This window comes from Choloepus didactylus, chromosome 14, assembly GCF_015220235.1.
Source record: "Choloepus didactylus isolate mChoDid1 chromosome 14, mChoDid1.pri, whole genome shotgun sequence".
In the NCBI taxonomy this organism is placed as follows: Eukaryota; Metazoa; Chordata; class Mammalia; order Pilosa; family Megalonychidae; genus Choloepus; species Choloepus didactylus.
The window spans coordinates 31,830,907-31,857,973 of NC_051320.1; the positions used below are offsets into that span (position 1 = coordinate 31,830,907).

The 27,067-nt window shown below is 33.3% G+C and overlaps 1 protein-coding gene across 5 annotated transcripts in view; it reads left to right on the forward strand.

Moving 5' to 3' along the window:
* Positions 1-25,568, forward strand: part of HNF4G (hepatocyte nuclear factor 4 gamma) — a 129,781-nt gene extending 104,213 nt beyond the window's left edge. For 3 of the 5 annotated variants that reach the window (XM_037802808.1, XM_037802809.1, XM_037802810.1), the window contains exons 3-11: positions 3,653-3,824; positions 8,342-8,436; positions 11,104-11,210; positions 12,750-12,905; positions 15,960-16,047; positions 18,023-18,175; positions 18,306-18,542; positions 19,532-19,654; positions 23,039-25,568. In XM_037802808.1, coding sequence (XP_037658736.1) covers positions 3,679-3,824; positions 8,342-8,436; positions 11,104-11,210; positions 12,750-12,905; positions 15,960-16,047; positions 18,023-18,175; positions 18,306-18,542; positions 19,532-19,654; positions 23,039-23,160 — 1,227 coding nt within the window. In that variant the 5' untranslated portion in view covers positions 3,653-3,678 and the 3' untranslated portion in view covers positions 23,161-25,568. Of the gene's footprint in view, positions 1-1,093; positions 1,230-3,652; positions 3,825-8,341; positions 8,437-11,103; positions 11,211-12,749; positions 12,906-15,959; positions 16,048-18,022; positions 18,176-18,305; positions 18,543-19,531; positions 19,659-23,038 lie in introns of those variants that run through there. The other 2 variants (XM_037802806.1, XM_037802807.1) reach the window with 2 other exon arrangements.
* The last annotated feature ends 1,499 nt before the right edge of the window (positions 25,569-27,067 follow it).

Genomic DNA, 27,067 nt, shown 5'->3' on the forward strand with positions numbered 1-27,067 from the left:
ATTTTAATAGGCCAACCTTCCCAGATGCAAAATACAATAATTTTCTAATCTAAGATAAAATATTTATGAGGTTTATTGTATTAAGAAATTGAATAAGAAGCAGTATTTTGATGTAATCTTTAACAAATGTGGAAAATTGAATAGAAAATGTAAATGTGAGAATTACTTCTTGGGAAGAAAAAATCAATGAACACATTATCAGATGTAAAATTTACTCATTGAGTACTGTCTTTTAAATATTACCCAAACTACATGGTCACATATACGCATAAAACTTATAGTGCACTATATGGATGTTAGTTTTTAGGAGGTTGGTGATGGGGATGTGTATATTAACATGTTAGAGATCGTTTTGCTACAGTTTAATGCCTAGAGTGTAATACGTATCAGAGTCAAGGGAAATAAAACTTATTTATATAACACTTATTTATTGAATGCCTACAATGTACTAGGAACTGAACTTCCCTTGGGAAGTTCACAAACACACAAGGGAAACGGTTAATAAAGAGGATATGTTAAAGGTATCTTTGGGGTTATGCCCAGTTTAGCTTCCAAAGCACAAATTTACTTTACCAAACATAAAACATAGTTTTATTGTACCTGTAAGAAAACTTGGAATTAAGTGCTTATGTTAAGTGTTGAAGTGTTCATTAACTTACATTCTTGACGTTAGCAAATTTGCAACAGTAAAGTCCCATGTTTTAGATTATGTGTATGTGGTCTCACCTCCTGAAATGAGGGAAATTACATTGTAATTGCAGTTTAAAACTGGAGAGATTTTCTTTTCTATTTTTAATCCTTCTCTCAATGATGTCATTTATTGTATACTGGAAATCAATTTAGGAAATCATGTTAGTTCACTAAGCACTAAAGATAAGGTGATACCGTGAAGCATTCCAAGATTATCACAAGGAATTGCTTTCGTATGCCATAAAAGAGAAAGAAATAAGCAGAATATGGCCTGTTAAAGGAGTTCACAGTTTCAGAGCTCCTCCCACTGCAGCACATAAGTCATTCAGTTACAGTTAACTTTGGATTATCACTCAAAGATTGAAAGCAAAACAGTCACCACACACTTCTCACCACACACTGTATGTGTGTCCCTAAGTCAATGATGAGGGTATCAGAACCAATACTGGACATGGAAATGGCAAATTACAGTGAAGTTTTGGACCCAACTTACACCACTTTGGAGTTTGAAACGATGCAGATTCTGTATAATTCAAATGGTGAGTTCTCATCTGCTTCTAGATGTAAAGAAAAGTAATGGGAGAAGTAATACTGAGCTTCCCGAGGTGGTAGCTCGGTGTTTTATTGCTAGAAGATTCAGAGCTTGCTTTTTAAGACCACAAATCTGGCTTTTGCACCTCATCACAAAGTTTAAATTAATAATGCTACTACTATTTTATGTTTGAAATAGAAAAAGCCTAGTTCTGTATCATAAAGTAACCGCAGAATTCTGTCACGAGCCAGTTAGAGAGGTTTAAAAAAAAAGAGTAATTTCAGCAGTTACTTTATTTGCTGTAAATCATAGTAATAAGTAATATTGGCATTTTGGCTGTGAAAGTATATTTTCTATGCGATATTTAAAGTGGCATGTGGAACAGTTTCCACAGAACACCGGGGAGTTTTACTGATTGCCTTCTCCTTTCAATTCAAGTTGTTCTCAATTGTTGCTGATGAGGAGCTGCATTTAAAATTACTGTCAAGTCTTTGCTTGAATGCAAATATGAAGGGAAATAAAAGTTTATATTATAACCTCCCTTGACAGGCTAATGTTTAGCCATGCAAAGCTCTTGGTATTTATCTACTGTAACATTTTAACTTTAAATAAGATGTGATTTGTTTAGCGTTCATGTCTTTATGTACCACAGTTTACTGTTGACTTTGAGTTCAGAATTTTCTGCTTAAGTAAAAAAAATCTTGTCCAAAATAAGTTCTAATTGTTAGAACTCCTAATATCTAGTAATCATGTATACTTGGGAAAATGTGTGTCTTTGTGTTTAGTTCAGAGCTAAGAATGCATGTTTTACTCAGGATAGCTTAATATTACTATAATGTACAATTTGTATGGCTGGTATTCTTGTTATATTTACAATAAACAGAAGAATTTATTAGTGGAAAGATTTTTTAAAATTGTTAGAAATTGAATTCTGAAATTTTAGCACAAATAGTTAAAATGAATTTGTAGAGCAACTCTTAGGAAGTCACTATTTTGATTTCTTAGTTTAGACTTGTTTAGAGATATTTAATAGAGTATCTCAATAAACCATGTGTTTTTTAAAAGGCTATAAATTACTAAACAGACAGGATAGATTTACCATAAACAAATTAGTAAAATAACTGACTTTGGCTATTTCCACAGTGTTGTCTAATGAGTGATACACTTTTTTGTTTGTAATAATGTTGCTAATGTGTAAAGTATGGCATTAATCTTGAAGCAATAGTAGTTGAATTTGTTTTTTGAATTTACATATAATCTCCCAGAATACCATCAATCCTGAACACTTTATCTCCATGTTTCTAACACACTATTTTGTTAAGGTTATCAAAAGAAAAATCGTTAGCATTTGTATTCTATCATATTATTATGCATATAAATATAAATGCATAGGTCTCTATATGTTTACTTATATATATAAATTCTATAGTACCATTAACCTTAAGGACATCCTCATTAAAGTTTTTTTCAACTTCTATCAAATTATATATGAAAATATCTATTAGTAAGTAGAGTATATGTATTGTCAGAATGAAAATGAACATGGCAACTTTTAATTTTATCTTGTTATAATATAATGACATTATATTAATACCATTATACAATTTTATAATTAAATTAATTAAACTTTATAATTTATTGCCTTATCATATATTCAGTATCTTTTTAGGTAAACATATTTTTAAGGATGTAGTTAACAATATTAACTCATTTAAGAAATATTTATTTAGTCCAAGTATATATGTGGATAGATAAACAATAGACGAGCAAGAGTGGAGGTAGGGAAATCAGACAGGAAGCTATCACAATAAGCTGGGTTATGTTCTATAGGAAATGGGGTGGGTGGGTGGCAAAAGGTGCAGAGATTATGAATTATTTATATTTAATGTAGACTTACTAAAGGATTGGATGTGAAGAATGAAGGTGAGAATTCAAGAAAGACTCCTGGTTATCCACAATAGGTACTGATTGGTAACATTGATTGACTTGGGAAAAACCGATGGAGGGAAAACTTCTAGGGAAAAATCAGAGCTCTGTTTTTGATATGTTAATTTGTGATTCCTATTAGATTTCAAGATGAAGTTGTTAAATAGGCATTTGGGTATTTCAGATGGACGCCCACAGGAAAGGTCAGGGCTGGAGATAAAATTTGAGGGGTTTTCATGGTGCACATGGTATTTAAAGTCATAGGACTAGATGAGCTTCCCTAGTGAAAGGGTATAGTTGGGGTCTGAGCCCCATGGTACCTCAAAGTTTAATGTTCAGAAAGATAAGTAGGGAGATTGGAAGGGAGACTGGCAGGAGCAATCAGTGGGGTATCCAAGAAGCCAAGGAATGGAGTATTCAGAGCCTATGAATAATTAGTAGGGAAATTTAATAAAGAAATACTCAGTACTAATTATAATTCTACACAAACTTTTTCTATAACAGATAGTTCTGCCCCAGAAACAACAAGTATGAATACTGCAGACAACGGTGTGAACTGCCTATGTGCTATATGTGGGGACAGAGCAACAGGAAAGCACTACGGGGCATCGAGCTGCGATGGGTGCAAGGGGTTCTTCAGACGCAGCATACGCAAGAGTCACGTTTATTCCTGCAGGTACTCCAAATACTCCTTTTAGGAAACTTATCTTTAGGGGTGTTTCAAAATGGCAGGCAAAAAGTAAAGGAGGAAAATTCAGAGCTTTCATATTTCTTTGACTCTATAAATAAAATCTGTAAGTTGCAGTATGTTCACCAGGTGATTCTTTTTTAGGAAATATTTTCATCTTATAAAAGGATATATAAAAAATTCCATTACCTACCACCCAGCTCTTGTGGACACTTACCCTATCACTTTCTCTTTTTCCTGTCTCCCAGGTAACCGCTGTCTGGAATATGGGTTTATCCTATCCTTGTATTTCTTTATTGTTTAATCATATATGTATACACCATTAAACATTCTTTAATCTGCATTTAAATGGTATCATAACGTATGTATTTTTCTGCAACTTGATTTTGTTTTTGCATCATGACATCCTAGCTCTTTTAAAACAAAATTCCAAAAGTGCAGATGGTAGGTTGTTTGGTAGTTTGTTGATGCATATTTTTATTGTAAACTTTAACATATGTACGTAACAGTGATAACTTTTCAAAATACAATTTAACAAGTAGTTAGAAAGCAAATTGCAAAGAATGTCATGGGTCACAGTTCCACAACTTCAGCTATTTCCATCATTGTAAAATATAACATATATTCAGAAAGGTGTCAGCTTTTGATATACAGCTCAACAAGCAGTTATAGAGATAATTTCAAAGATTTTTATTAGTTATAGTTCCACAGTTTCAGTTCTTTCCTTATTTTGCAATATAGGTATGTATAGAAAGGTGAAGACTTTCAAAGCACAATTCAGTGAGTAGCTATAGTGCAAATTTCAAAGGATGTTATAGGTTACAGTTCCACCATGTCATTTACCTCTTTCCAGCTGTTCCAACACCCCAGCATCTATATATATATACGTATATAAAGTTTCAGTGTTCGTAGACCTTTGTTAAATCTTATCTTGTTTGTTGCTACCCCTTCCTCTCACTTAATCTCTTTCTCCATCTTCAGGGGTATATAGGCAGTGAGCACCCTAACTTGTTCATACTGAAAGGGGGTGTCAACCGTATGGGAAAGGAAACTGCATCTGATTGGTAATCTTAAAGAGGCTGTTGCCTCTGGGTTTTAGCACTTGTCTGGCATAGGAACACTCTGGTGGTTTAAATTTCTGAGAGATAAAATTTAGTGAGTGAATCTTTTATAGAATCTCAGGTAGGGACCTAGGTATTTGGGGACTACTTTTGGTAAGGGCATGACATACTGTGGCCATTTGGGATGTCTAGCTGGAGTGCATAAGAGAAACCTCTAGGATAGCCTCTCGACTGTATTTGGGATCTCTCAATCACTGTGGCCTCAGCTTATTGCCTTTGTTTTTTTCCCCTTTTGGTCAAGTAGGCATTTTCAATCCCTCACTGCCAGGGACAGTCTCATTCCTGGGAGTCATGTTCCCTGTCACCAGGGAGATTCGTTCCCCTGGGAGTCATGTCCCTTGTTGGGGGGAGGTTAATGAATTTATTTGCCAAGTTGGGCTTAGAGAGAGAAAGGCCACATCTGAGCAACAAAAGAGGTTCCCTGGAGGTGCCTCTCAGGCCTAATCACAGGAGGACTCAGTCTTCCTTTTGCAATCCTAAATTTTACAAAAGCAAGCCTCAAGTCAAGGGCTTGATTTATTAAGTAGTGGGTTCCCAATTTCACTTAATATATATTCTATCCCAAGATGAATGGTCAGTTTCTTACATTGTCTTCATTTAGTTTTATAATATCATCACTCTCAACTCTAAATAGTTATCATAACATAATATATCCCAGAGCACTGGGATTTAGGTTTAGATATTACACCTTGATTTTTCAGTGTGACAGTTCTTGAATACATATTACATTCAGGTTAAATATGGGCTATTAGAAAAGTTCCTGAACAGAAAAGAAAAATCCTGTATTTGTGCTATCAATGAAAGGTATTTGGTAGGATTATTTATTATATGTTTTAAGAACAAGTTAAACATTTGGGAAGAATTTAACTCTTTCACAACATGGTGCCATTTGATTTCTGGGGGTGTAAAAAAAGTTAATATATACTCCACAAAAATATAATTAGTGTTCTCTAGTAATTTTTCCATGAGAAGTTGAGGTAGGTTTAAAAAGAATAGAAATCAGCCACTTGAAAAATCTCCTTGGTAAACAATAAGAGCATTTAGACAGTTCTATCCTTTACGTACACCAAAACTATAGAGGTAAAAATAGTTCAATTTCCTTCATAAAAAGCATTTTCTCTATAATTACATTGACTGTTATATGCTGCTGAAAAATAAACAACTAAAATAAGTACAGAAGAATATATAGAAACCACTCTTTTTTGAGTTTTGTATTCTGTTAAAAGTAAAATACATATTTATGAAACATGGTGATTCAAATAAGTAAATCGATAACTTTTAAGAACCAGAGAATGGCAGCATAAAGGGCTTTCAGGATTCCCATCCTTCCTGTATGGGAAGAGTGGGAAAGGAGTGTTCCCACAGCAATTTTTGGAAGTTTAAGAAATATTCCAACAATGTGTACAAATATACTTTCCCTTAATGTATAATCCTGCCAACCTAGCCTTCTTCACATATTTTGGTATTAGGCAACCTCTATTTAGAGGTTTTATGTTATTATATTCGATGAAAAGTTTGGTGACAAAGATTTTTTCTAAGCTCAGATATTGCTGGTCTCAAATGTATTTATTTCTTTAGATTTACAAATTCTGTTTCCACTTTAACTGCTCCATCATACCGAAATTGGGCCTTCCTTCCCAAATCACTTTAAATTGATGTTTTAATTCACACATTATGCTTTTTAATATGGCTATTTATAAACTTGTATGTGTATTCCATTAGACTGTAGGGTCCTAGAATGAAGAGACAGATAATATTTATCTGTTTAATTCCTACTCCAGGATCTTATACACAGTAGGTACTTAATATACATTTGTTCAATTTTTAATGGATTTCATGATAATTGGATGTGTTCTCTTGTGGTTATTGGAGATGTGGCTCGCTCTCCTGAGTCTGCATTCCCAAATGAACAATGTTTTGTCCTCACCATGAAAGCATAACTTTCTTCTAGCTTAATTGATTTATAGTCAGCTTTATTTCTCATTCAATTTTAATGGGCTATCCATAGTTTTTAGAAAAAATTCTCTTTTGTAGGTCACAGAATATATTCCTTTATTTTCACCATTAATAATCAATTACAAATAATGAGGGATATATCAAAACATATGGGTAATTTTATGACAATTCAGTTTTTTAGTATATTCATAGTTGTGCAACTATCACTACAATCAATTTAGAACATATTCATCACCCCTTAAGGAAACCCTGTACCCCTTAGCAATCACTCCCCATATCCCCAAACTGCCCCCCATCCAATATGAGGCAGCCACTAATATACTTTATGTTTTATGTATGTGCTTATTCTGGACATTTCATATAAATGAGATCATACAATATTTGGTCTTTTGTGTCTGGCTTCTTTCATTTAGCATAATGTTTTTGAGAGTCATCCATATTGTAGAATGTTTTAGTACATCATTTCTTTTCCTTTTTTTTTTTCCTAATAAATATTCCATTGTATGGATGTAATACATTTTAGTTATCCATTCATCAGTGATGGACATTTAGGTTGTTTCTACTCCTTGGCTATTATGAATAATGCTGTATGAACATTTGTGTGCAAGTTTTGATGTGGACACACATTTTCATTTCTCTTGTGTATAGACTCAAGAGTGGAATTACTGGATCATGTGATAACTCTATGTTTAACTTTTTGAGAAACTGCCAAATTTTCTTCCAAAGCACCTGAACCATTTTATGTTCCAACCAGCAATGTATTTGGGTTCCCATTTCTCCCCATATATGCTTGCTCTTGTCTTTGATTTTAGCCATCTTAGAGGATATAAATTGGTATTTCATTGTGTAGAGACTTCTCTTACTGCTGTTATCAATTGCCTCTTGATGCAAAATTTGGTTTTTGAGGTAAACTTCATTTGGATATGAGGTTCATTTAAAATTAATGGGGGAATTTTTAAAAAGGGGAACCCATGGAAGTACAAGGGAATGAAGTTCTGTTATACTCTCTATCACACCAGAATCATTTGGCAATGAACAATTCAAATTGGCAATGAACAATTCAAATTTTCATGGAAGTTTTCTACAATTGCTTTGGCTTTAATTGCTCATGATAGAAATGATCATGTTTACTGGGTAGAAATGAGATATTCATTTTTATTTTATTATACATACTGCACTAGAGGGGGGACTTTTCGTTCCATGTACATGCTAATCATGAGATCCTACAGCAATAAATCATCAACTCTAGTGACAAGCCTCGCTCTTCCTACATTTCCAAGGGTACAGAATGAAACAGTCAATTGTTCTTACGCATTCTTTCTATTGAGCCAAATTTTATCATATTTATCTAAAGTGTATTTCTTTTTTTGCTTGTTTGTATTAAAAATAGGTTTTTGCAAACTAATATATCTTTGCTTGGTATTATAGGTTCAGTCGTCAATGTGTTGTTGACAAGGACAAAAGGAATCAATGTAGATATTGTCGATTAAGAAAATGTTTTAGAGCAGGAATGAAAAAAGAAGGTAATTATGATAATAACAATGGTAATTAACATTCTTGACAGGAAGTGACATGCACATATATTCTTATTTAATCATAATACCTTTTCATATGGATCATATAATTTTCCTCATTATATTAATGAGGATTCTAGGGTTCCTTGAGTTTAAGAATACCACCCAGTTAGTGAGTGGGGGAGCCTGATTTCAGAGACCATTCTCTATACCACTATGTTATCCTTGACAACGTAATTGTTGTCTAAATAACATTTCAATGTCTTGTTAAAAAAAATAAAAGGAAATATCTGTTAATAAGTTCTAAATTATAAATGTATTTTCAAGCTCACATTTCTTCATTCTCAAGAACATTTTAATGTCTTTGTTGATTTCACAGACATTAACTGAGCATATACTTTTCATTCATTCATTCATCCATCCATTCATTCATTCAACAAATACTTATTGAGCACTGCTACTTTCCAAACAGTGTTCTAGCTGCTGGGATTTCATCAGTTAAGAAAATAAACAAAATAATCTCCCCTCTCTGAGATCTTGTATATTATTTTGGGACACAGAGACACTAAATTGGGTATTCTCTTTTAGTGTGCACTAATTTCAGTTTGTACAAATTAATAATCTGCTTATATTATTCTGCATTCTAAATAAGGTTAATTTAGAAACAAATGTGTTGAATGCATTCTGAATGCCTGGCAGGGAATAACAGCTACAACATTTTATGCCTATCAGTTTGGCCGCATACCTATGCCTATCATATAAAAAGAGATGTTTTTCACAAACTGTTTAACATACTATAAAAGAAAATCAAATTAAATCAAATCATTTATACTACAGAAGAGCAAAATTTATCAAAGAAACCCATTTTAAGCATAGCTTTTATTTCCTTTGTCACTCAATATTTTAAAGAGACAAAAGTATTATTAATTTTATTCAGGTTGCTAGTCCCAAAGAGTAAGGTCAAAAAATACATTTCATAAAACTGTAAAAATAAAAATTGTAAGTTAAAAGCATTTTCTCATTTCAAAATGACTTATTTTTAATATTATAAAGGCTTTATCTGGCAGGGCTTAATAACAAACTTTGATGATCATTTCGTCCATCCCTACTTCAGTACCAGCTTGGCAAAAGTGCAGGCAAATCCCATCCTATTTTTCCTTTATGAGTTTTGAAATTTATGAGTTAAAATTATTTCCAAAAACAGTGAAATTATATCTTCAACTGTTCAAGGAATAGTGCATTAATTTCTCCTAAATAGATTAGAAAGTAACGTTTGGGTTTCGAAATAGATATCCCTTTCTCATTTATAGCATAGTATAGTGTCAGGATTAATTAAATGGAAACCTATGTAAACATGGTTTTATGTCAGAAATAATAGCAGTGAAAAAGATAACAAATGTTCACAATATATTTTAGCATTTTTCTAAAGATTTATAATGTAAATGAAATTCATAAAAGCTAACATCTTAATTTTTTATCTCCACATTTGCATTTCCACATGAGTCAGTTTAGGCTGAAAAATCAATAACAATTTTTGTAAAAAGAAGTGTAAGCTACCAGTATATATGATTTTAATATAAAGTATTAATGATTTTGCTGGTAAAAGTCTAGTATTTTCTCTTGCTACTTATTGGAGTCAATAATAAATAGCAAGTTTTGGACTTCTGTGAATATATTTTGGCATACAAAATTGGTGGATTTCTTTAATGAAAGAATAAATACAGAAAAAAATTTTCTGGTAGTCTAGTGCCCTATCTTTCCAGTAGAGCAGGGCAGAACATTAACCTCAGTAACATAGGGGCCATAGGCCTTGTTTTCTTTATCTTTAGGAAATGAAAGAAAATTTTACCTTCTGAGTTTTGAAATCCAGCCTCAACAATGGACTTGGTTGATTTTTTAAATGACAAGAATACAAGTTAATACTCCCAGCCCACTCTTCCTAATATGTAAAAATACAGTTTTCAATAAGAGATTTTAGAAAATATATTATTCAATCTTTCCTTTCTGAAATAAGGAAGTAGAACTAGTTCTCTTAAGCATTTATATAATAAAAAAATTTCTCATCTTTCAAAAATGCTGGTTTTCAAACTTCAATCTTCTCGGGAGACACCTCTACCTGCTTCAACTTCCGCTTCATTAGTGTTTGTAAACTGTTCAGAGGATGGCGTTTCATAAGAAATCATAAGATTGAAATCTTAAAATCACCTTAAATGAAATCAATTTGCTTTCCATTTTCTGCTAGACTTTTATAGGGAAAAAGAAAATGGAAGCTTCAAATTTCTATGACTCAAATCTTCTGACAGTGAATATGCTCTTATCTTTGACCCGGTCAAAATCAAAGGCAATACTTTTCCTCTAGTTATCTTATGGTTTTATTAACTTTGAGAAAAGAAAACCATCCTATTAAAAATACAGCGTGGCTGAACTAGCTGACCCCACAGTTTCTAACAGGCGTGTCGTCATGAAGTCCTCAACAGCAATAAATCATCAACTCTAGTGACAAGCCTCACTCTTCCTACATTTCCAAGGGTACAGAATGAAACAGATCTTTGATCAGACTCTCCCCCACCCAGGGTCTTTCAGAGGGATAACTTATAATTCTCACTATTTGTTTCTGCTTCAAGCCATACATTCTGAACAGAAATGATTAAAACATGCTGTGTTTTACTCCTCTAGCTGTGCAAAATGAACGCGATAGAATAAGCACCAGAAGAAGCACGTTTGATGGCAGCAATATTCCTTCCATTAACACGCTGGCACAGGCCGAAGCTCTGTCTCGCCAGGTACTTGCTCTCTAGCATCCAACGCTGGCTAATAGAGTCAAATGTTTATTTGGACATAATGCTAAAACCTGCTATGTTCTTCCAAATGTACTCGTTCATAAAATCAATTACATCTACACAATTTCAAGAGTGTTACTTTAAAATTATTAGTAAGACTGCTGAATTAATTTTGATGTTTCTTGGACAAGACCATATTTTTTTTTAATTGGGAAAAGGAAATGCATTTTGGTCTAATATTGTAAAAAAAAGTTTGTTTACAAGGTTCATTAAAAAATACCTACAGCATAGCACAATGCTCTGGGAGCAATGTCTTATTTTTTTGACTTAACCTGTAAAAATCAGTTAGCACAACTTTGGAGAGTTTGATGGAGACCTGTCATTTGCTCTTCCTTCATCGAAAATGACTTCTGGACTCAAGGAGTCACTTTGGCATCCTGTTTTGGAAGGAGATATTTATGGAAAGAGCCAGAATTCAGAAAACACAGGAGAAAGAGAGCTTTATTATTTTGAATTTCTAGAATGAAAATGTCAGTTCCAATCCTAATTTTAAAAGAAGATTTTCATTATATACCTAAAAACAAATCACTGAAGAATCAAATAAGGAATCCTTGAAGATAAGTTATTTCAGCATTTCCCTTATTAGAAATGTTAATGATATTTTTTCTATTATAAAGCATGTTATGAAATAGCTTAATCAGCTCTACGAGTCAGTGTGACTACTTTCATTTTTGATAACACAAAGGTAATATGATGAGGTTATCACCATTATCATCATCATTACTTGATGGTCCCATAAAACATTTATAGAATGACTTATAGGGGAGCTATGAGGGAATATACATACACGTGTAAATACACACACATGCACGCGTGTTCATAGCTAAATTTATAAGACCTTTTAGACAGTGCTTTTCTCAACCGAAAGACATTTTAACACCACTAATATTTTTATTCGTTTCAGAGTTATTTCCAGTTTTAAACATTTACCATTATGTGTTAAGCTCCACAACATTGCTCAGTCAATGGCTGGTTTTTAAATTTTATTTCGATGAGCTTCAATTTAAGACAGCAACATACATAGTTCTACTTCTTGTCTAATATTTTTCTCACCTGTTTGGTAAACTTTATCCATTGGAAGCGTTTTCTTCATCAACTTCAACAAATTAAAGATGGTCTTCCTTAATGGAAATACCTTTCTTTTTCAATTAAAAATAAAAACAGCATATTTGACTTGGATATTTTGTATCTCTTTGTGTAGCCCTTTTGAATTAATGAAACTCCGTAGAAGTTGTAGTAACTTATATTACAGATTTGGCCAGTAAAGTAAGATACTGTTCCCAGAGCATCGTGCTATCCATGAAGTACTTTTGACTTAACTTGAAAAGTGACGGCTATTTTATTTCTTACCTTAAAAATATTTAGTGTTTTCAAGATACTATGATAGTCCCTACTTCAATGGTGTGTACTTATTACAGTAATAGGAAAAAGAGGTATTTTGGGCATGATGATAAATTAATATAACATTCTTCTTAATGTTAGATCCCTGTCTCAAGCCCTGGGGCAAGCACTGACATAAATGTGAAGAAAATTGCAAGTATTGCTGATGTCTGTGAATCTATGAAACAGCAACTCTTAGTCTTGGTGGAATGGGCTAAATATATCCCTGCCTTCTGTGAGTTACCATTGGATGATCAGGTATAATTTAAAGAAATTATGAATATGTTTAAACAACTTTGCTAAGTTTTTGTGTTCTGTTAATTATTTTTGTAGCAGACTTGGTATATTTGACAAAGGTTAAATTGTTCTAAGAGTAAAAGATTGGGTTGCCCTGTCTAGTCACTTTCTGGATCTATCAAGAGGCATAAATAACTGTTTGACTTCTATTTTAGAGGCTGGCAAGCTTGTTGGTTGGACAATAGTTGAACAAGACAGGCACTGTTCTGCCCTCCTGGAGGTGAAAAACTTATGTGAGGGAGGACAGACAGCAAGTCATTGCCATTATGAGACAAATTATTGGAAGAGAAAATGTTTGGGAGGCAAATGTTGCACTATTGTTTCTTGGTGTTTACTGAAATACTATATGAAATTCCTCAGAAATATCAAGTCACTCTTAGAAACCATACAGGATGTGTTGGTATCTTTGTGGGCATTTTATGAAACTAACATGTAAAAACTTTCTTTCATGTTGTCAGCTTTATTCTAGTATTTACTGTATTAAAAATTATACACCTGTCAACAGAGCCTACAGAATATGCTCTGTAATCTGCAAAAGAAACGGAATTCAGATTTAATGATCTTTTCCTCATACACGTATTTTCTTCTTCATCATATGAGCATAAAGACATTCTAATTAATAGTTAGGCACTTTAATGCCCTAATTAGTTTAAGAAGATTAGATTATTAGTGTCAGATTCATTTAACACTCTTCTTACTAAGAAGTGTATACTTTTTTTTATAGATGAAGGTAAGTTGAAAACTTCCAGTTCCTCCCACATTGAAAAACTATGATATATGTTGCACTCAATGTATATTTTTACACCTTCTTACCTGTGCTTATCATCCGTACACAAAAACAAAGAAACAATCAAAGGGTAGTGCATGATTGCTAAAAAATCAAAGAAGGGAAAAATATTTGCATGACCAAAATAAATGAGCATAGGAAGTTAGCAGTTACATTTTAAAGAGTGCATTTCACCTGGTGACTGAGGGAAATAAAATACTGTGAAATCTGAAACCATTTTTAAAATGTTCTGTAACTGCCTTCCTGGTATGAGTCATAGTTATTGACATATCATAAAGATAGCTTGGCTCAGGAGGTTATGCCAGAGTGAATAATGCTAAATTGCTAAAACCTACTAGTCTCACCCCAAGCAATATAACTAGAGTTATATTATTTATCAGTTTTATATTTTTATTATCACCCTTCTTGAGAAGTTGCTGACTTATGTTTGAAGAAAATAATTTAAAAATTGGGACATTGAAATCCTGTAACTAGTCAAAAATCGCTTTCATTTACTAAGTGACACTTTAATATTAACTATATAACATTTATAGTCACGAATTAGTGAATGTCCGTTATAGGTAAGGCACTGAGGGAAAGTAGCTTTCAGTTGCATTTTAAATTATGTTATTATATTTAATCCTCTCAGGAGTTCTGTGGCATAAGTGCTATTATCTCCATTTTACAGTTCAAGAGACTGATCCCTATATCAGTTAAATTCATTCAGTAAATTCATCAAACAAGTATTTATTATGTGCCTACTGTTCAGTTTTAGGTACCGTGGCTATTCCTTAGTAAAAATACAGATTGCATCACTATTCGTCATAAAGTTTACATTCTATGTGGGTGAGACAATAAAAAAATACACAAAACATGAGTAAGTTAACTATAGGTGGGGATAAGTTCTATATAATGCTATAAAAAATTGGAGTAGAATGAGTTGTTGGAGAGACTGGGAGTAGGGTAGTAAGAGATACTTTAAATTGTGGATCAGAGAAGATTTTCACCAGGACTTGAATGACAAGGGGCAAAACAAGCCAAGCATTCCAGGTGCAGGAAAAACATGTTCAAATACTGTGAGGAATGAACAGTGTGTCTGGAGAAAAATAAACAAGGGAGTGAGGCAAGATGAGGTCAAGATGAGGTGGGGGGTGGGGTGAAAAGCATTCTGCTCACTATCCTCCCCTAAGGCTGAGGTGAAGGAATTTGGGTTTTAGTCTAAGGACAGTAAGACACCAGTGAAGAGTTTTCAGCAGAGGGCTGATGCTAACTGATTGCTGTTTTACAAATAGCACCCTGGAAGCTCAGTTTAGAAGGATTTAGGGTAGAAAAACTAGAAAGAAAGCAGGGAGACATTCCCGCCATTAGGCTTGTATCATGGTAGCCCAGGGCAGCAATGTAAATGGATAGATGGGGACAGATTTGATAAATATTGTGGAGAATCAGCCTCTGGATTTGCTGTAGAATTCGATGAGAGAGATGGAAAAAAGGGAGGATGAGCTTTTGCAGTGAACAAACGCTTTGGACGATGGTGCCATTTGTTAGGATGATGAGGGGAAACATGACACTGGAATGTGTTGAATTTTAAATACTTTCAATACAGCCTGGTGGTGAGATCCAGTAGGAAACTGAGTGTATGAATGAAACTCAGTTGAGAGTTTGGTGCCAAGGGTTTGGTGCCAAACTAGAAAGTGTCAGGTCCCCAGTCTCTGTGAGAAAGCAAGTTCATTCTCTTTTTACTACATCACAAGTCCTGTTTTTGCTATTGTGTATTCAGTTTATTATGTGCAGCAGATGTGTCCTACAGATGTCTTCTCATATGATCCTTATGAACACACTTTGAAATTTTTATCACTCCCTCCATTTCATAGATTAACGACAAATCTTGAACATACTTTGTTAATTTACCCAAGGTTAAACAGCTAGTAAGTGGCTAAGCTGGGATTTGAACTGTGATCTGTTTGATGCTGGTCTGTTTGACTTCAGAACACTTGAATGTTCTGCTGTTTTGCTGCCATTGTGTTGACTTACTAGTTCTGAAGTTAGAAAAGTAAAACTCTCTGGACATGGTAAGATAGAAAGCTAGAAGGTTTTGTAATTGCAAGTACTTATGCATATTATTTTTTTGCTAAACCAAAAAAAATAATCCCAGACATACTGAACACTGTAAGTTAATCAGACTTGTAATGTACCATCTTTTAATCATTATATTTCATAATTAATTGAAAATCTTGGAATTTTTCGTTAAGGTGGCACTGTTGAGAGCTCATGCAGGGGAACATTTATTGCTTGGAGCTACCAAGCGATCCATGGTGTATAAAGATATTTTGCTTTTGGGTAAGTTTTTTTTTCTATTTTAGAAGAAATTATGCATATTTCATCTTTACAGTAATACACAGGATCTTTTCTGTATGTACCAAGCATTTACAGACACTGTCAAATGGTGCTCACACTTCACAGATTAGATTTAATTGATTGTGCCCTCACTAGGGCCCTGTTTTTCCTTGACTTGATTGCAGGACAGTTCAGAGTACATTGAGATGATCAGGGTGCATTAAGATTAAGAAATAAAAGAAGATACATTGCTTAATAAACAGTATTGAAGTATATTCAAATTAGATCAGAACAAAGAATTAGTGATTTGTATGACCATGTTATGATTAATGGAGTCTCTGCATTGTTTTTCACTCCCTTAGCATCTGCTTATAATTGTAATATATTGTTTATACAAGAAGATTTGCTATGATCTCTTTGTACATGATATGCTACATAATACCAAGTTAAAAAAATAGATTTTATTGGCAATGTCTAAAAAATCCTGGTAGTTAAATAAGAGTGGTATCAAAGGCAAGAGAAAGGATGGCAGGTGGAATGGGGAGGGGTTAAGTCACAAAGGAAAAGCCTTTGTATTCATTAAATAATTGCCCCAATTCCTCCACCTTACACACCTCATGAAGCTAGATTTCCTAGTGACAGAATTGAAGATCCTGCTAATGTTTATTAGTCAGTTCCCTTCAGCCTTTGTGAAATGATACCTAGATTATTTATTCTATTTTTTTGTGATAGTTGTTTTGCCTCCAAATATAAATGAACTTGAAGTAATGTAAAAATAGTATTTACTGAGAACTTGCTGTGTAAGATGCACACTATCTATTTAACCCTCACAATAACCCTAAGGTATAGGTATTATTATTTTCAACCCATTTTGTGAGTGAAGAAATGGAGGCAAAGAGAATTTTCCTAAGGTCACAAAGCTATTTGGATGGAGCCAAGATTTTATACCATGTAATGTGCCTGCAGAGACTATGCTCTTAAATTCTATTATATACTTCTCTTACATGTCTGAATTTCTAGTAAACACCTACAACACTGTTCTCACTATAGATCTGAATACAATATACCTAGAAAAAAATGTTTCACGGTATAGTTCTGAATTGCTTTACCCTGAGTAATTAGGTAAGCTAACTTTTCATGAGAAAGAGCAAGGCTGCATTTTATGCATACTTGTGTGTGTCTTTTTACCCTGAAGACTGTCTTTGCCCTCAGTGAAAGAATTTAGAATGTTCTGCTTTTGTTATAAAGTTGGAAAAGAATGATTTAGCTTGTTTTAGTAGCTATCATAAACAGCCATCATATTTTAACCAGAGATTTCTTAAGTTAAAAAGATCTTTAGGGGTTGGGTGGTTCAGATCTTTATGTAATTTCTGAATTCCCTTGAATTCAGCCCTATAAAGTGGTCATCCCACCTCTGTTTAAACAAACTCAGGAATAGGAAATTTACTGTTTAATGAGGCAACTCATAAGAATAAACATGCCAATTTTTCAAAATCAGCCTCATTTAGTCTTATTAAAATTGTGTCTCAAAAATATTACACCTACATCATCTAGAGATCACAGGGATGCTGTTTTTAACCCTCTGTAAGCAAGAAAGATTCTCTAGGTTTCATATTATGTCCATTAATGAGTAAGATGCTAGTAAGATTAATAGATGTGATACATGACGGACATAGTGGAAAGCTAATCATTATATTTTGTTTCACCCTTGTCAATTATTAGCTTGTTGTTAGTCTGTTCTTTAGTGTTATCACCAGTGGCTGAGGCTATTAAAATGCATGTGATCACATTATCAATGTTATTGATCCTTTAAGTGTTCTTACGAAGTTTTTTCTAACATAACTAACTTAACACTGCTGAGAGGAAGTGCTGTTACTATACCTTCAAGGGAAGGCCATTTTAGACATTGGTTTGCAAAAATTGAAACAATATCTGACAATTTTTGGGGGATGGTGGTGGTTCCTTTTTATTCCCACAGGAAACAACTACGTTATCCACCGCAACAGCTGTGAAGTAGAGATCAGTCGTGTGGCCAATCGGATTCTAGATGAGCTAGTCAGACCATTTCAAGAAATTCAGATTGATGACAATGAATACGCTTGTTTGAAGGCAATTGTATTTTTTGACCCAGGTTTGTTTTCAAAGTTCCCTTACGAAATAATTGTAATGAAAATGAAACTACTTTTTATATTAGAATATTTGTTCTCACACTCTGGTTAGAGTAATACATTTCTGGATTGCCTATTTTATTTCTTTATTAGATGCAAAAGGGCTCAGTGACCCAGTAAAAATTAAGAACATGCGATTCCAAGTTCAGATTGGTTTGGAGGACTACATCAATGACCGGCAGTATGACTCCCGGGGGAGATTTGGAGAGCTGCTTCTGCTTCTGCCCACCCTGCAGAGCATCACCTGGCAGATGATTGAACAAATACAGTTTGTTAAACTTTTTGGGATGGTTAAAATTGACAGCCTACTTCAGGAGATGCTACTGGGTGGTAAGTGCATTTTAAAATTTCTGTTTTATTTATTAGCATCACACCAAGTACTGTCAAACCAGTTTGACCCATTTATTTTTTGTCCATATTTATTTCATCTTTTGAAATTGCTGAGTGTTCCTGCCTTTTATTTTATTTTCCATGACATAACAAACCCAATTTTTATACTTAGAGTCTGTAAAACCCATTGGATGGGAACAAAAAGTAGATGAATCATAATCAAATCCCCAGGCTTACCAGCTTCCATCATCTTTGTTCCACAGAGTCCCTGTTACCTAATTTTCAGATCCTTCCAAATGTGATAAATAGAAATTTATTGGCTGTTTTTAGGACTTCTTGAAGTATATTATATTTATTTTATGCCTTGACTCCTTTAAAATCTTAAAGATAGTGGAATTGTAACATAATCTAAAAAACATATAGTAAATATCTTAAAAATTAACTTTGCTCTTGAAATAATTAGTTGATGAAAAACAATGAGAGGGGGAAAATGAGATTTATTGCAGCAATAAATGTCAGGAATAAGTTACAAAAACATTTATTTTATGCTCTAATCTAGATTAAATTTCCTTGTGAAATCACTTTATTTATTTTTCGTTTTCTGGTGTGTAATGTGTTCCTAATGATATCTTACTGAAATAAAGTTGTTCGTGCTATTAGAGTGATCCCAAATACTATAAATTTGAGGTAAGTAATTCTTGGAATTGCCTTAACATCAGGCAGCAAATCTAATGATTCCAGGAAACAGCACACAAAGTCCATTATTAATATAAAATATAATATGATACAACATTAATTTAGCCAATGTACAGTGAAAGCTGACATTGTCTTTAAAATGGTAGTGGTTCTATTAATTTATTTTTGAATTTCCAAAAAGCACTTTGCAAACATAGCAATATTTAAGCTGTCAATCACTGCAATTATTCCAAGGTAAATTTGCTGTTCCTGATTAAATATCACTAATGTAAGCATCTTTGTATCATTTGTAGGTGCTTCCAACGATGCTGGCCATCTCCATCATCCAATGCACCCACATTTGTCTCAAGATCCATTAACCGGACAGACTATCCTTATAAGTTCCATGTCAACACTGGTTCATACAGACCAGATCTGTAGGTATTTGTACTACTTTTCCATCCTAATATTTCTTAAAATCAACTACCTATGAAAAGTGGAATTTGGGGAAAAATCCAGTAGTACCCAGAAATTGCAAAAATTGGGTACAACTTCTGTTCCAGCACTCAACTATGGGAGACAGTGATATTCAGTAAGTCACTTCTCCCTAGGCCTGAGTTTGCTTCCTAAGATGGAGATGTGAGTACTCACATCTTTCTATTTTATAGGTTTGGGGAACAGAAAATAATGTCCTGGCAGTCTTTACATGGTAGTGTGTGACATAAAAATGACTGTGCAAAGCTGAAACCATGCAAAGTAATCTTGATAATCAATAGGAAAATTATGATTATTTATGACCTTTAAAAATGTTTCCCAATACATCGAAACCTCTCTTAACTATAGGATATAAACCTATAGAGAAAATGAAAAAAATAGTAATCGTAATGTTTGTATACTAAAGCACAATTTAAAATGTTAGAAACATTGAGAATTAAAGTGTTTTACTTCTTTGTACAAAATTGGTTAGGAAGAGTTGTTTGAACAGTGCTTGCTTTCTTCTTGTCTTATAACATACAGGACAAGAAAGCAGGTTTTCTATGGTTTGGTGAAATTCACTCCTTTAGAAATTTGGATCAGGTCCCAACATTTTAAGCTCTGCACATTCAATGTCATGAAATATCTCTGAGAATTTGTTTAATGTGAAGTTTTTGCTGGTTTCACTTCCTCTGGGATTTGTACATGCTTTTTATCTCAACCTATTTTCTCATTTATGTGACAAGTTTGTCATCACTAAGTTCCACTGGTGGCGTATTTAGGGACTAAAACAGTGGCAGTGTCAACTATTTTTTCTATAACTCCATTCACGTTCCATTCGAAGTTCACTTCCAGGTTATCACTTTTTGGCTCTTTTGCTGCACTTTCAACTTTGCTGGCCAACTCTCTTTTTGATTATCCATTTTTGTGAAATGACATGTGGATTTATCACTGGGAGATAAGTAGCAACACAAGTACACACTTTGTGGTCGGTGTGAAATGAATAAAAGATACAAAGTGACCAGGCACTGACAGACTTTGCTTTCCGAGTACCTGATTGGTCACTGACGCTAATGCACATCTGTTATTTAGGTAGTGATTTGTAGAATGAGGAGTTAGCAGTGAAGTTTGAACTTACGAAACTACTCACATTTAATATACCATGATAACTCCAATTTGAACCTTGGTGTTGGAGAACTAGTGTTATTTAACAAAACCGTGGCAACTGAAATGCACGCATATCAGAACTGTGAAGTGAAGATTCTCTATAATATGAAAACTCTTTGAACTAATTATTATATTAATAGGAGGAATCATTAGTAGCCAAGATAATCTGATATTATCAAGCAAACTGCTTTGACTTTAATGCAAATTGTATTTTTCTAAGTTACTATGGGGATAAAAATCTCTTAATTAATTTGACAGAATATCTAGAATTAATTGCTTCTGAATTTATCCTAATTAATCCCAGATTTAGCTTTGATCTGTCACCTCTGAACACCAAACCAGCTAACTTATTGAGATGACTTGAGTTATTGTGAAGTTAATTATCATGCATACCTGTATTACCTACTGAACTTACAATGTCCTCAATAACTCAATAACATTGTATGATCTTTTACCCAAATGTTCAGTGCAGTGCAGCAGCAAATTAGCAAATATCATCTCGGTGCTAGCTAGTGTCACGGAAAGTGGAGGCCACGCAATCATGTTACCGCTGCTGTCTTTTAGATAAAAGCACTTATAGGACTTTGTGTTAATTGTGTCTGAAGCACAAAATTCTTTGGACCTATGAGGGACACAGAAATGAAACTGGTAGAAAAAAACACAAATTTTGGAAATGGTATGGGATATTTACTCTGCGGGTCCCAATGTACTTAAGCAACATTAAGATGGGGCTATCCTTGAAAGTAGATGTTACCCTGTCAAGATAATCCACAGAACTGTGTCTCTTGGATATCAGTTATTAGTAGACTCCAAAGATGAAACACCTTAACGCATTAAGCCATGCAGGCAATCCATCCACTGGCAAGAAAGTTTAACAGTTCTGCTCATGGTTGAATCCTTTCCTTTTTTAAGGCTCATTTTCCAGTAATTTCAAAACATATTTGTTGACCCTACACTTTTAAGAAATCATCACACTTTTCATCTTTTTCCTCTTTCAGCATAATACCTATAAGAGTCCTTTATAAAGGAAAATCTTGCTTTATGCTTATTTGGAATAGCTTATATTTTAAGCAAATGCAAGACATTAAACACTAACAAACAAAAACATTTAGTTGGGTATATGGCTATTAAATTTATGCCTATTTTCTTGGTCTTCTAGAGCAGGCCACAGTATCCTAAGTATCCAGAAATAATTTTTAAAAATAAATTTGATTATTCTTTTATTAATTAAACGGCATCTAAAAATGCTGCTTCTAAGCAATTGCTGATCCATACTTACCAATATTATAAAATTAATGCATTAAAGAAAACCAGGAAAAAGGAGACTGTTCTTGTTTTTAAATAGAATTTTTTTAAAAACAGAAAAAAATCTGTGAAGTTTGCAGTGCCTTGGTCTGATCAAAAATTTTTTTCTGTCGGTTCTGCTAGTAGTAATAAGTGCGAGCATTAAAATATTTCAAATTTTTAAAAATTACAGAATGTCTCAGATTATTTTATACTATGGTAAAATTTTACAACAGGAGGAAATACCCTTCTAGACAATGAAGTATTCAGACTATAACTTTTTTTCAAATATTCAGGATTGTTCTTTGCATTAACGGTGAAGGCACAGGCAAGCTCAGTTGCAATAGAATAATTTTGAGCTGAGAAGGCCATTATTTTTCAGATGCTTTTGACTACAATGTAGATTTCAAAATGATTGAAAAGTATGTTAACCTTAATTTTTTATGTCGCCTAGTATGTCTGAATTAGTGGAGCCCAGACAAGATATTGTATTTGTTTTATTTTATGTGCATTTATGATTGCAAGAAGTGTAACATTTGTTTTCTAAGAATTGGAAAAACCAGCACTCTATTAATTCATTTGACTAACATTTCCTGCTGTGTTTGTGAGAGAATCAGATGCATGTTAACACTATTAACAAAGGAAGAATACACCTTAAAATGAATATTAAGATTTTTAAGCATGACCTAATCCAGTTTAAGGGTATTTGGAGAGGTAGGGTAGGTGTGCATTCCCAATGGTATGTCAATGGGTAGATAATGCATTATACAAATCAGTACTTTAAATGTGATCTTTTAGAAACGTTTCCAAAATATAATGCACATTGGTGTCATGCAAAGTTTAATGAAATGGTCAGGTTGACTGCCATCCTCACAAACAATTCTCTGCTTTTTCAGCAACTCCTGAAACCCCACTCCCTTCCCCACCGCAAGGCTCTGGGCAAGAACATTACAAAATAACTGCAAATCAAGCCTCCGTCATTTCACACCAGTCTCTCGCCAAACAAAAGCAATTGTGAGAGTACACGTTTGTTTACTTCTGAACGGCACTGCATAAATGTGAAAAGTTGCTGGCCTTGAAATATCTCAGGATAGTACTTTTGGCAAACTCTTACCCAAGGCTTCTTCATGGTGCTGTTATAAGAGGTTATCCCATTCTCTTGTTGATATGTTCATTTGTTCTTTTTGTCATTGTTATTGTTTAAACCCTTCAGATGCAACCAATGTGTATGAGTTTGGATATGTTTATATGGTGTATTTTTCCGCACTGCCTTGCACTGTGTCTGAATGAATTGAATGTTATGTACTATTTTCATTTGTTGTCTTAATATTAATTTAAGTCTGTAAATAATTGCTTTATCATAATGTGTTGCAGAATGAAGTGTCCTTCTTAGACTGAGAATTGTAAATCAGAAATCCAGGTTATTCTAAAATGAACCAAGTTTTTACAAATTATAAACCTGCTGATTAGAAAAATAAAGCAGTTGTTATAGAATAGGGTGTACTTCTTTGAAAAGAGAATTACTTATATGAGCTTTCTGTGACCAAGAAGCACCTCTTTGGCCCACAGTTAAATATGCCTATCTTAAATTTGGAAAAGTATAGTCATTCTAAAGATAACCAGATGCTTTTGGAGATCTGACTGTATTCAAGGAAGAATGCTAGGATCTTAATATGCTTTACCAGTTAGGATACAGGCTCAACTACAGCAACAAAGAAACCCCTGAAACAGTGGCTTAAACAGGAAAGATGTTTATTTCTTTCTCCTGAAACAATCCATAAGTAGGCATCTACCAAGTAGACTTTAACACAAGCTCATATCTAGCTCTCAGGGAGGCTGGGAGAGGGAAAAGCCTTTGCCAGCTACAACTGCACAAATCTGGGAGAATTGATACTGGGAGACAATTAATCACCTCCCACACATGTGTTGCCTTGTTTAATTTTTACAACAACCCTATAAGGGAGGTATCTCCAACTCTTTTTTAAAAATAAAGAGACCAAAGCTTAGAGGGTTTAAATAATTTAACCAAAGTTCACAAACCTAAAGGGTGGGTTAGCCACATTTGAGCCCAGGTCTGGTTGATATTAACCAGAATCGATCTTGGTGCATTGGAATAAAAATCTTGAGCTTATCACTGTGATTTTTAAATATATGTAATTGAGTAATTATTGAATACTATATCTGTCATGCTACTTGTAAAATGCATTTGTCCACTTTTCACAAGCATCTCCTCCCCTAAAATTTTTAAACAAAATAATAGAATAGCAACAACCACAACAACAAAAATCCACTGGATAGGTTATGACGAAAATAAAAACAAAATCAAATCAGTGACTTAGCAAATTTTCAAAAACCCAGCAACCCAAGAATATACTTTAATTTAATTCCATACTGAGGGGAGTCCAGGAGTTGTAACTATGTGATATCATCTGCAACTGGAACTTATTTTAAAACAGTTAATGATGAGTTGCCACATGAAGCAGTAACTTTTCTCTCTTTCCTCACTATAATGGCTGAACAGGAAAATACTGACTAATTATCAACAATATAAAAAGAAATAACACAAGCTTTCATTTAGAGATTAAATTAAACTATTTTTTTCTGGACTTTGCAAAATTTCTAAGATTGTGATTGCATAATCCTCACTTATCCTACAAATAAACAAGTTCTGTTAATGTTAACTGACTTACTAGGTTTTAAAATCAAATTGAATTTTCAGAGTGGAAAAATAATTACTTACAAGCTATCATTGATTTAATAGAATCAATAAAATTCCTTCTAAGTTGGTATCCTTGTAAAACTGTAAAATTTTTCTTTGAAACAGAGACAGAGCAGGAGAAAGAGAGAGACAGACAAAAAGAGAGAGAAGGAAAGTATTTTTTAACCCTTATTTTTTAAAAAAAAATCACTGTGGTATCCATTTTATGAATAATATTTTTGATGTTTATAAATTCAAATGTCTTTTGTAGGTCTCTGTTTACTTTTATGTGTTGTTCCCTTAGAAGACATGAAAAAATATCCATAAAGTATAAAACATAAAATTCATTTTTAGTACACCCTGTAATTTAATCACATAATTTACTAACTAGCTATATTTTAGAAATTATTACTACAGATTTTGTTTTAATAACTATGGTCAGGGAATTTATAACATAATATTTTTGTATACTGAACTGTCAAAAATGCTAGACAAAAAGGAACTTATGTTTATATAGTACAAAATGTTTTTCAGGTAATAAAAAGGAATAATTTATTGTGCAGTAATGATTCATTTTATAAATATAAAATTATTTTTATAAATTTCATTGTTGAAAATCAAAAATTACTAGATTTTTAAATGTTAAATTATAGTGAGATTAAAATTCCAAACTGTGATATCATGTTGTTTTACTGAACTTTCTAAATAAAAATTGAGAAAAAAAATAACAGAAGTGGGATGCTTCATTAGTGTTCAAAATGATTTCATAATTTTAGACATGCTAATAATAGCTTTTATATGTCCACTTAATTAAATTTCTACATGTAGATCTTTAATACTTGTCTTTAGAGGCCAGAGCAAATCTATCTCAAAATAATCACAGAATTGAACATTTATTGAAGAGATGATGCCCACCTTTGACTTTAATTATGTAGTTTTGCTTTCTCTTCAGTTTTGTCAGAGTAATTAATAATATAATGAACTAGGATGCAGAGATACACTTTGTAGAGATAAGTTTTTAAACCAAATGCTATAATTTCTGGTACCCTCTGTTCATTTATATATATATAAATATATATATTTCTTTTTATTGAGATTGTTCACATACCATACAACTATCCAAAGATCCAAAATGTACAATCAGTTGCCCTTGGTACCATTATACAGCTGTGCATACATCACCACAATTAATTTTTTTTCAATTTTTAGAACATTTTCATTACTCCAGAAAATAAATAAGACAATAAAGGAAACTCAAATCCTCTCCAACCCCTAACTACCCCCCCACCCTCCATTATTGATTCATAGTTTTGGTATAGTACATTTGTTATTGTTAATGAAAGAATGTTAAAATACTACTAACTGTAGTATATAGTTTGCAATAGGTATATATTTTTTTCCTATATGCCTCTCTATTATTAACTTTTATTTATAGTGCCATACATTTGTTCTAGTTCATGAGAGAGATTCCTGTTATTCGTATAGTTAATCACGGACATTGTCCACCACAGGAGTCACTGTTTTATACATTCCCATCTTTTAATCTCCAACTTTCCTTCTGGTGACATACGTGTCACCTTCAAACACCTTTTAGCACTGTTAGTTATTCTTACAGTGTGCTACCATCACCCCTGTCCATTTCCAAACACTTAAGTTCAACCTAGTTGAACATTCTTCTCATAATAACCAACTGCTCCCCATTCTTTAACCACATTCTATAACCTAGTAACTTACATTTCATGTCTATGAGTTTACATATCATAATTAGTTCCTATCAGTGAGACCCTGCAATATTTGCCTTTATGTATCTGTCTTATTTCACTCAATATAGTGCCCTCAAGCTTTCTTCATCAACCCATTTCTTTTAAGATAGTTTTATTCACATACCATACATTCCATCCCAAGTAAACAATCATTGACTCCCTGTATAGTCACGTATTTATGTATTCAGCACCATTGCCACTATTTGTATAAGGACATCTACATTTCTTCCACAAAGAAGGAGGAAGAGTCAAAGAAGGCAGAGAGACAGAAGAGAGAGAGAGAGAGAGAGAGAGAGAGAGAGAGAGAGAGAGAGAGAGAGAGAGACGTGACAGCTGGTAAGCAACAAAGGGAAAGATAGCATTAACCTAAAGTAGAATAAAGAGTCAGATAACATCACCAATGCCAGGAGTCCCATGTCCTTCCCCTATGTCCCCCCACACCATATGCATTTATTTTTGGTATA